The 12262-nt window shown below is 34.4% G+C and overlaps 1 protein-coding gene across 1 annotated transcript; it reads left to right on the top strand.

Moving 5' to 3' along the window:
- The first annotated feature begins 6043 nt into the window (after window positions 1–6043).
- Window positions 6044–6982, top strand: OR6C68 (olfactory receptor family 6 subfamily C member 68). The gene has a single exon (XM_001170548.4). The coding sequence runs from the start codon at window positions 6044–6046 to the stop codon at window positions 6980–6982; it is 939 nt and encodes a 312-aa protein (XP_001170548.4).
- The last annotated feature ends 5280 nt before the right edge of the window (window positions 6983–12262 follow it).

Genomic DNA, 12262 nt, shown 5'->3' with positions numbered 1-12262 from the left:
GAATTAATGATACTAAAAAGTACTATAAATTTTATAGACCACATTTTTAAGTAATAGAAAAATTATCATTCTAATCAGTGATACAAAATTCCTTAAGATTTTTGTGCAATATATTCAACTGGGAGACTAAGAACAAGGTTTGCATAGAAAAAAAGTCAAAGAAAACTGAAATGAATTCAAAATGTTAAACAGAAGATAGAAATGGTTTCTTAATTTTATTACTTCCTATTAGAAATAACATTTTCATGTTAGACAAGAAAAATGATTGCAAGTCTGTGGTTTCTATGCCCTCTGAGCACATATTTTCTCATGTGTAAACCAGGCATAACATCTTAAGTAAGTTACTATAAGAATGGAAATCAATCTGTAAAGCATGTAACATAATGAGCTAACAATACATAGTAACGACTATTTCTATTGTTATTTTTACATATAGTACATCTACAATTATGTTCAGATTTAAATTTTAAAAAATTTTATTTCTTTAGGATTTCAGGTCAATAATAGCTGACAGCTGACAGATGCATTTATAAAAATTAAAACTAAATGACATTATCATCAATGTTTGAAAAGATGTATAAACTAAATTCAGTAACAGATGAGGAGGAGAAAATTTTACTCAGAGTTATCTATGGAAACCTGATAAAGATGATTGTATGATTATAAAATATTGAGAAATTCATTATGCTGTAACATGATTGATATGAAAAATAATTACAGAATTTTGGAATTTTTAAACGAGAGAGGTAAGAGAGTCCTTGGAATATTGACATTGGTGCATATTATATTGTTACTGAGAAACAGGATATGTACATGTACTTAGCCAGAAACAAATTATAGAATTGCTTGAAGACCAGTCTGAAATATTTGTATTCTTTATGGTAATTGATTTAGAAATATTTTAGACTTGTTAGAAAGTAATCAGTATGATTACCAGGAATAAGTGCTTAGATTCTAAAGAATAATAACTCAACCATTGTGTTCTTTATATGCAGATAGGTGATCCCACATTTGCAACACATAATCACACCGTTAGATTCTTATTGCTATAAACTTTGCTTGTCCATAATAGAGAGATTAGCATTCATTTGTCAGGCACTTTTTGAAGAGAGAGATAAAAAATAAATAACTCATGTAACTAGAGTTCATTCACAGTATTATACAAGAAATCTAAAAGATAACTATCATAGAGGGCCTGGATGATAATGCAGCCAGACTTCCAGCAGAGACACCATTAAAATACCCACAAAAAGAAGTCTTTTTAGGCCAGGTGCAGTGGCTCATGCCTGTAATCCTAGTACTGTGGGAGGCCGAGGTGGGCAGATCACCTGAGGTCAGGAGTTTGAGACCAGCCTGGGCAACACAGTGAAACCCCGTGTCTACTAAAATACAAAAATCAGCCGGGCGTGGCAGCATGTGCCTGTAATCCCAACTACTCAGGAGGCTGAGACAGGCGAATCACTTGAACCTTGGGAGGCAGAGGTGGCAGTGAGCTGAGATCACACCACTGAACCCAAGCACATGCCACCCAGCCTGGGTGACAGAGCATGGGTGACATTCATCCTAGGTTGACAGTTCCAAACTAACAGATTAACAGCTCAAAACAATTCAAATATATTATTGTCCTTAGAAACAAGTATAAGTTACATAGTTATAACCAACAGTATAATTCCTCTAGTGTCTTCCAAATAAGCTTTCACTTTCTGGAAGTGCTTGTAGACATTCAACATTTAATTCATATTACAGGTTTCTACCCAATAGGTATCTACTGATATACAGACATTTTACAATGGTGTTGAATGGATAACTCTACCTTCAGATAGCTAGGTTTGGGTCATTTCCCAGGCTAAACTTCTATACTGATTTTACTTAACAAACAAGCTTTATTTAAAGGAAGTCTGTAATAGGAAATTGGACAGAACCTATACATATGGACACTTTCGTTTCAACCATAAATTATTACAGCAGTTTAGAAAGAATACAGTTGTGGGAAGTGGACTGTATTACTGATGAAAAACTTAGCCTGTATCAAGGAATAGGTTGTTCTCTGCATATTTTGAGACCTGAGATTCCTGAAATCCCCATTTCTCTTACCAACCAGACAGTCTGCAACAGTAGGGCTGCATTTTTCATTTCCAATATCTTAAGAATTGGATAAATGTCTTTAAGAATTTGAATAAACTGTACTATAGCTATACACTGCAGCTGTAGAAGGGATGAGAGATATACACTGTTGTAGCATGGTCCTCAGGACATATATTGATTAAATAAAACAGAGAAAATATTTGTATGTTTTACTAAGAAGGAGGAATATTAATGTGTAAATACAAATGCAAAAATTTTCTACCTACAATTAAGAATTTCTCCTATGAGAATGCTCTGGTATATAAACAGTTATGTGTGCAAAGATAATTATATAAAAACTTCAGGGCAGTATTTTCATTACGAAGAAGAAATGTAAACAATTTAAGTTTCCAAACTGGTGGTACTTATTATCAAATTGAGATTTAAAATATATAAATCCAGTCACTAAACATGATCATTAAAAACAGCTATAATAAACAAAAATAGTAGATTACAACTGTTTTTACAGGTTTACTTATGTGCTAATATTTGAACGGTTATCTATGTGTCTTTTTTGAATCTTCATATTTTTCACGATATCCACGAGTTACCTTTTAAAAGTAGAGAAAGTGTTCCGATACCAGTTTTATTGCCTTAGACAATACAAGAAAAAAAACAAACACCTTATTATTTGACTTATATTGTCCAGTCTGATCACAGTATGTCTCATGTTGCATTTTTTTGTCCCCAGGGACTCTGTCCCCATTGTTGCCTGTATGAGGTTGATTGCCAAAAGTGATTACAATAAAGATTCCTTAGTGACTTTTAAACCTGGGATCCAAAGACTCTATCATTTGTTGACTCTTGACTTCTTTTATAAATGAATATTTAAGGCCAAACATGTTTTTCTGACTGATAAGTTCAGAAGATCAACTATCCTTTATCATCCAATAGCTCATGGTATCCCCAGCACTTTACACCAGGTATTTCTTTATTTTAGCTAACAAGAGAACAAAAACATGGCTTCTTAGATTAAAATGGCAGAAGCCCTTTCAGGGGAAAAAAAAATCTGTGAAAAAGGGCCCTGGGCACTTCCAGGGCCTTTTCTGGTTCCTGAGAAAACTTAGCATTCACATGACTCCACAGTCGTATTCCTGTTCAGCCTCTCTTACCGTGAGCTTCTGCAAATAAACTGTCAACAGATTTCATGAAATAACTTACTGCTTAAAGGGTAAGTGTGAACACGTTTGTTACTTTAAGTTATTTTCAGTGTATTTCAGTGTACAGTTGCATATATACTGGCAGGAAGAGAGAGGTGAGTAGGAAGTGTAATGATATATTTCTCTCTTTAAGTAAAGTGTTAGGCTTAAATAATCAATATGTTGAATACTTATGTTAGCATTTGATGGAAAGATCCTACAATCATTTATGAAATGCCTTTTTTTTTTTCTAGAATGATGAGCCTAGAAATCATTATCAATTCTGGGCGGGAAATATTCAGAAATAAAACTCCCCCCTGCCACACACACACAGGTATGCAAAAAAATATATAAATTCAAGTGCACAGTGTGCATAATAGCAGCAGACTGAAATATTACATGAGATCTTATTATGAATTTCTGATCTCTTGCCAAATTGAAATACTTTCTGGAAATTAAATATGCAAAGCAGTATTGAGTCAATACGAATATGATGATATTGTTAAATATTTAATATTTATGCAAGACTGGATTCAGGGAAAGCAAAATATCAAAAATGAAAGATAGTCTTAAGACCCAAACAAAGCTGAATCCAATACCAAGAGAACTACTGAATGGTAAATTGAAATAGTGAAAAAGAAGAAAACAGGACAGAGGTTCTAAGTGTGAGTTACAGAGTCATCTTCTGATTATAATGTTCCCTCAAAAGGGCATTAGCTTCCTAGCAAGCTTTATCTACCCTGAGCCTAGATTAAGATGTCTGCCCTGTGATGGTGTTCCTCTACCATGGAGATTTTGCTCAGTATATTGGGTGTATACTAGCAGAAGACAGTGCTTACTTGATTAGACAAAAAAGAGAAAAATACTGATTGTTTAAAGCTCTTGTAGTAGATGCATTAGGGCTTTCTGAGTGAAATGTTCTAAAACCATAAGAAAATGCCTTATTTTATATCTCTCTTGCATTTAATAAAGGTAAGAAAATTTGAAGCTCTTAAGACATTACTTACAAATTAGAAACCTGTGAATATCTAACAATATGATTGAGAATACATAACAGCAACTTCTACCTAGCTATTGAACTTAGCCCAGAATAACAGAGTCCCTAGTCTTCAGTCTTATTATTTCACTGAAAGAAATATTGAGGAAACATTGAGGGATCAATATACTAAAAGAAATAAAGAATAAGATGGGGGAAATTAGCCAGTTGCCCTTTGGCAAATTTTAATCCCTGTTAGCTCTAATATTACACCTGAATCGAGGAGTAAGTATTTGTATAGAGAATGGCACACATTTAGTTTTTGCTCTTGATAGCCCTGTTTACACCAGTTGTATCAACGTAATTATTAACTGCCCCTGCTTTGCTTCTCAAGTATCTTGGTTTAGATAATAAATTATGTAGTAACCCCAGCTTTGTTTCAATTACCAATAGACAGAATATTATCTTCATGAAATTAAAACATTCAGGTAAAATGTTCACCACAAACACAGTGCAGTGATTAAAGAACTGGGACTCTGGGGTTTCTCTAGCCACTTACTATCCTGAAACAATGGCCACATACTTTACCTCTTTGTCGATAAGCTTTTTCATTTTTTAAGTGGAGATAATATACCTCCCTACTTCACAGGTTGTCCTAAGGATTATATTAATTATATACGTAATAGACTTAAAAGAGTGCCTGAAGCATAGCAAGAGATTTGCCTGAAGCATAGCAAGAGATTTGTGTTTGTCATATTATGATTATACTGGGTTAAGTCACAGAAAGTTAACTGATTAAGCACTTTTAAAAATCTGGTGAGGTGAAAAATAAGAGAGTAACAGATTGAGAAACGAATGCGTACTGTGGAAATAGAGTCAAAGAATGTAGATCTGAAGGAAATGAAAAAGGAGAGAATATTGTGTCATGGCGAGGATATTCAGCAATTTTTGTCTTGACTTTTATCCATGTTGTATAACTTGTTCTAATCTGAGTAGCTAACTGAACACAGGAAGACATAGTTTTTATATTTTTCAGCAGTTCGTTTATTATAATCAAAACTGTCTTGCACTGTGATAAAAGGGCACTGAAAAATAATCAGATTATACTACACAGCATTATCCAGGGAGTAGATATAAGATTTAGATAATGAAACTTAGAAGAGATAAGTAAAATTATAAACGTGGATGCCTTAGGGTCAAAAGATGGTTTTCTCTTAAAATGAATAACCAACAATTAAAAAGCAGTCAAAAAGCAAATAAACATACATCTTAGAGGGAATTGAAATGTTTTGTTTGGAACCTGATGTACGTTTTATTTTAGGGTTTTACAGTTCCCAAATTTTAAAACAGAGATGAAACTAAAGCGAATTATTTTAATGTAGCTTATGAGTTGCAGAAAAACATTTGGCAGCATAAAAAACAGTCATATTTCAAAAAATAATGCAATCCAATAAAAAGGCACAACTCAGAATGAGTTAAAATGTTTAATACACTATAAATTAATTACTATAGAAGATTAATAAGGAAAAGTTATTCTATAGTTCGTTGACTAAAATTTATAAAATAATCTTATTTGGCCATTTTGTATAAATAGATCAAGGGGGCTCAACGTACTAAAACATGTACATATATGTTATTTATATTCTCACTATAAACTTCTGCAGATCAACAAGTAAAACCTATGATGTTGGATAAATGAAACATGCATGAGAGTGTTCATCATTAGCTGCTTTTTTTATTGAATGCTGCAGTTCAAATTTCTCTGACATTTACATGTAGTTTTGGAAAAATGCAGAAGTCGGTAATGAGAAACCACACAGCAATAACAACATTCATCCTTCTGGGACTGACAGAAGATCCTCAGCTGCAGGTTCTGCTTTTCATGTTTCTATTTATCACCTACATGTTGAGTGTAACAGGGAACCTGACCATCATCACCCTCACCTTGTTGGATCCCCACCTGAAAACACCCATGTATTTTTTTCTCCAAAATTTATCTTTCTTAGAAATCTCATTTACAGCTACCTGTGTTCCAAGATTCTTATACAGTATCTCAACTGGGAACAAAATAATAACGTATAATGCATGTGTCATTCAGCTATTTTTTGCAGACCTCTTTGGGGTAACTGAATTTTTTCTTTTGGCTACCATGTCATATGATCGCTATGTGGCCATCTGCAAACCCTTGCATTATATGGCAATCATGAGCAACAAAGTGTGCAAAACAATGGTTATTTGTTGTTGGATGGCAGCACTTATGATTATCCTCCCACCACCTAGCTTAGGTTTTCATCTAGAATTCTGTGACTCTAATGTCATCAATCATTTTGGCTGTGATGCATTGCCTATTCTGAAAATACCATGCTCAGGCACATCATTAATTGAGCAGATGGTTGTAGCCTCTTCTGTATTAACCTTTATTATCACTCTTGTATGTGTAGTTCTGTCCTACACATATATCATAAGAACAATTCTAAAATTCCCTTCTGTTCAACAAAAGAAAAAAGCCTTTTCTACCTGTTCTTCACATATTACTGTGGTTTCCATCACTTATGGCAGCTGCATCTTCATCTATATCAAGCCATCTGCAAAAGAAGAGGTAAACATTAATAAAGGTGTGTCAGTGCTTATTTCATCCATATCACCTATGTTGAATTCTTTCATATATACTCTTAGGAATGAGCAAGTTAAACAAGGCTTTCATGACTCACTCAAAAAAATTGCATTTCTTTTAAAAAAGTAAAGTGTACCTAAGTTGATAAATCAGTATAAAAGATCTGCTTCATATTTTTCATAAAGCCAATAACCAACTTTGTAAATTCTTAGTCTATAGAGCAATCAAGTTGACTGCATAGCCATTTAATCATTAATTTTTTATTAATTTACGTACTGAGAAATTAATTATTGAATAATATTCTATGATAGACAAAATATATCACTTTTAATCCTTAACCGGATTAAACCACTCTTTTTTCCTTCTTTCCAGTTGATTTTCTCTGATAATTTTAAAATATGGGTGTGAAGTTATTTTTTTCCCAACTTCTATGAGAAGTCATTCTTTTTTTTTTTTCTCCCCCCCTGGAGACAGATTCCCACTCTGTTGTCCAGGCTGGAGTGCGATGGCGCCATCTTGGCTCACTGCAACCTCCAAATTCCAGGTTCAAGCAATTCTCATGACTCAGCCTCCCAAGTAACTGGAACTAAGAGCATGCGCCACCACGCCCAGCTAATTTTTGTATTTTTAGTATAGACAGGGTTGCACCATGTTGGCCAGGCTAATCTCAAACTCCTGGTCTCAAGTGATCCACCCACCTCGGCCTCCCAAAGGTGCTGGGATTACAGGCGTGAGCCACTGCACCTGGTCTATGAGAATTCACTCTTAATCAAGATACAAATTCCTTCCCTCGCTGAAAAAAAGTCAGATTTAAGTAAGAAACTTTAAAATATCTACAGCAAAAAGAGAAAATTTAAGGAAAAATATTAAAGAGAAAACATAAGTAAAAGAATAGCTTTATGGTACAGTTAACATGAAAGGCTTAATATAATAAACATGTAGGAAGTTTCTATGAATCAAAACAGGCAACAAATTTACTATAAATACCAAGAAAATATTAGATATTTATTTTACTAAAAAATAAAATTACCTATAGCAATAGGAAGGGATGCACAACTTCACTATTAGCCACAGATTTAAACATTAAAGTCATGATATACATTTCACCCATCATATTTGCACAAACTAAATTTTTCGTATGTTCAATATTAGCCAGTATGCTAACACTTAAAGTGAAACATACACCTTAATGCACAACTTACTTGAAAACATTGGAATTTATATTTACTAACAGTACATATAAGATTTCATCTAGAAATCAACATCTAGGGATTTATGCCAGAATCTACTTGCCAATTATTATACTCATTGCAGTCATTTTGTAATAGTAAAAGATTGAAAATAACCAAATGAACATCACTTGGCAATGTGTAAGTCAATTAGGGAATTACAGCATAAGATGTAGTACTTATCAAATGATATAGAACTTGATCTTATAATTGAAGGATATTAAAAATTTTAAAAACTGGCTGGGCGCGGTGGCTCACGCCTATAATCCCAGCACTTTGGGAGGCTGAGGCGGGCCGATCACGAGGTCAGGAGATCAAGACCATCCTGGCTAACATGGTGAAACCCCGTCTCTACTAAAAATACAAAAAATTAGCTGGGCGAGGTGGTGGGCACCTGTAGTCCCAGCTACTGGGGAGGCTGAGGGAGGAGAATGGCATGAACCCAGGAGGCAGAGCTTGCAGTGAGCCGAGATGATGCCACTGCACTCCAGCCTGGGCGACAGAGCGAGACTGCGACTCAAAAAAAAAAAAAAATTGTTTTTAAACTATTTGCAAGATAATACATACATCATTATGCCATTTAGGAAAAATAAAATCCTATGTTGATCATAAATGCATAAAGATAGATAATACATGTTTTAGTCATCCCTTTCCCACACCACGAGCACCAAATACAATAATCTTGCTGCACAATGCACAGAACATATTTGATAAATGAATGAACTAATGAATAATTGCCTGTACGAAAGTTTGAATATGTGAATAAATTATTCTGTGTAAATAGAAATGAAATGTAAAAACACACTGTACAGTTTACACCATTCATCTTGGGATAATAGTGAGTGATGTAAAATTCAAGAATATTCACCTGTTCTCTAAGCCCGTGTCATTTGTTTCTATTGGTAATATTTGACAAATGCCTCTTGCTTTGTTTCTCAGCCTACATTAATCTTTGGGGTTGAAGGTAAAACACCCATTGAACAACTTTATCAAATTGAATGTTTCAGGAAAGTTGTTTCCATTCCTAATTTCAGTGGAGAACCTCAAAACCCCCCAAAAGTTAATTATTGCATTCTATTAACCAATCCACAGTGTTTTTAATTCAGGGTTGTGATCTAAATCAGGCCAATCAGAGTTAATCAAGACTTCTTCTGGAAGTCGGATACATTGTACATTCTTTCTCCGATATGGTGTGAAAAAGTAACGTCTAACACTGCTGTGGTTACAGTTTCTATCAGAGAAGGAACTACCCTGAGTACCAGGCCAGCACACAGATAAGGTTAGAGCACATAGCTCAGTGAGTCACACAGAGATGGAAACAGTACCCTTATTGCCTCATGGACCTCTGGATCAAACTATGAGAAAGGTTAATTCCACAAGTTATATGAACTCAGTCAATAATTTATTTGGAGTATTTGTATGTATATTGATGTATTTCTTACACCAACATAGGTTTTTTTGGTAACTTGCCAGTAAAAGATACTTATTCATGAGAAATTGCTACCAAGAGTAGCAGAAAGAGGTGACAGATCTAAAAATTGTAATTGTACAAACCAATGTAAGAAAGGAAAAATTTCTTATACTGTAGTGAACAAATTGGTTAAACTGCCACCAGGCTTGTGTTGAGAATGCAGGATTTGTGTCTAGCAAAACTACAGGATTAGGGGACACAGTGGAAAAATTTTAGGGTGGTTGACTCTAAGTAGCTTTCTATAGCCATCAAAATGGTCATATAATAGAGAAAAATAAAGCTTACTTGAAACTGACTCACACAGAAAAAAGAAAAGATACTAAATTATTTCTCAGAATTCCTGTAAATCAGTAATCTGCAGCCTTGCAAGCTTGAAAAAGTCAATTTTGTATATTGCAAGTTAAAGTTAATGAAAGCAAGTCTAGAATAAAGAACTCTAGTAAGAAATAATATGGGATATGGGACTCAACAATAGGTTTTATTACTCGGGCACTGTACCACAGTAAATAATTTTCATGATGCATCCCCTGCTACAACTAGTAAAGATTGACTCCAGTTTACAACAGAGTAGGAGGGATCCATTCTGGAGACACAAGGCAGATTAAAGGTGCTTCCCTACACCTGGCCACTGCTTTGAATTGTCTCCAGTTCATGATCAAGTCTAAGACAGTTACTAATGAGAGGTTTGAATAAAGCACTGGAAAAGAGCTGGATGTCATATCACAAGTCCTCAGATTCATTTCTGAATCTGACTTGAAAATATCTTCAGCTTTGCTTCTGTAATGACTTGGCTCATAAATGATAAGTGAATGGGGATATATTGTCAAGATAACATGGGAGTCTTTAGTTTATTTATCATTTTTTCCCAGCATGTAATATTTTGTGCTGTCAAGTAATAGCAAAGAGCACTATCAGAGAAGAATGCAGGAAACCATAGAGCATTATAACATCGTGAAACCAGACTGATTCATCCAGAATTCTTCCTCTTGGCTCATTTTGGCATATGTTGTCTTGAAACTACCCTTATCGCCACAACTCAGCATCTTCAGCCCTTTCCTACCAACCCTTACATTCAACTACCTTTTAAGGTAAAGTCCCATATTTACTATAGTGTTTATTTATTACAAATTTAACATAGATTTTACCTGTGCTAGTATTTTTATTAGAATTGCTTTGCACAAACTTAATTTTTAAAATAATGCTTATTATTTTTACTGTGTGACATTACCTAATACAAAGCTTTTCATGGTTGCACGTATTGAGCTTTTGCAAAATACCAATAATTTAAGCTCCTCCAATGCCAAAGAAACACCAAGTCTGTCCAACAGCTTATGATTGCTTAGCTCCTCAGAAAATCTCAAGAGACATACACTCCCATTTTCAGCAAGAAGTGAACTGTTAGTTTTGTACAAATCCCTGTGGTGGAAAGCTTTAGTGCCCATTTCAAGTATGTGCACTCTGACAAGATGAAGACTATTTCCCAAATTTCAAAACCACAGGAACCTGGACTGGCCACCAATTGATTCACTCCAGTTGGGCAATTAATTCTTGCTATGCCTTCCAATTAGAACATGACACAATTTATAGACTAGTAACTGCTATACATTATTTTCCTTATTATTCCAAACGTGGAATAATGAAATGAAATGAAGTCATTTTCATTATCACCTTCTCTCTCTACCATGGTATATTGGGTGTGTTGGATGTGGCCAACGTTATTTAATAATAACTTCCATATCTGAGGAAAGATGCACCTACAACTAATAAAAGTAATTCAACATTATCCAATATTCCTGGACTTAAAGGAAAATGCACTTTGGGTTTGCCTTTTGAGAATTATTTATTATGTTCTATGCACCCTTGAGCATTTTCAAAAGCTTGTATACTAAAACGTGTACAATTTCAAAGGATAAATGTTATGATACATAAATTGTATCTCAATTTATTTTAAATATAATATGAAAGATGTTTAAAAAGCATATGTAGAGGAAGAAGCATGCTTGTGGAAACTAGGCTATCAAAAATATACATATTGTAATAAACATGCATTGTTTTAGTTTCAGTTTTCGTTTTATTCTGCTCAGCACCTTTTCTCCTTTCTCATAATAAACCATATAAGGCAAAACAAATAGACAAGCAAAAAAACATGTTTATCTTATAGTTGACTACAAGAGTAAATGATGTAGTCTAGGATTATTCACATAGCATGTTCTGTTTGTCTAGCTACCGTAGTGCCTTGAAAATGACCCTACGAAAACAAGCAGATCTTAATTTTTCCTGAAAACCCTAGGGACCAGACTACTTTCTTTCTTCTCACTGATGTTATATAAGGATATTATATGCAGAACTGCTGTCACAAGTATTGCTACTATAAAGGGAGCCAGCATGAGGATAAAAAGTCATACTGAGAAGAGTAGAACCTAGAAATTCTTAGGGAGGTGGAACCAGAAAAAAAGAAGTGACACGAATTTCTGAATCATAGTGTACCAAGACCAGCCCTACCATCAGACTTTCTGTCTCACATCAATCAACAGAGTCTATTATCTCTAACAAGTTGAAAATAGGTGTCTCATACGTGCAACCAAACATTTCTAGCTGAATCAAAAGCTTTGTCACCCTACATGCCTCCACAGCACTTTGGGTTTTCCTAGGGTTACTAACAATAGAAGTCATAACAGATCGTTTCATTAATGGACTAGGGAGTCATGG

Source organism: Pan troglodytes, chromosome 10 (genome assembly GCF_028858775.2).
Source record: "Pan troglodytes isolate AG18354 chromosome 10, NHGRI_mPanTro3-v2.0_pri, whole genome shotgun sequence".
Lineage (NCBI taxonomy): Eukaryota > Metazoa > Chordata > Mammalia > Primates > Hominidae > Pan > Pan troglodytes.
The sequence above is the reverse complement of the archived record's forward strand: the minus strand, read 5'-3'. Positions and strand labels throughout refer to the sequence as shown.

Excerpts from the sequence above, each read along its gene's own strand:
- OR6C68 (XM_001170548.4), top strand. The coding sequence starts at position 6,044 with ATGAGAAACCACACAGCAATAACAACATTCATCCTTCTGGGACTGACA.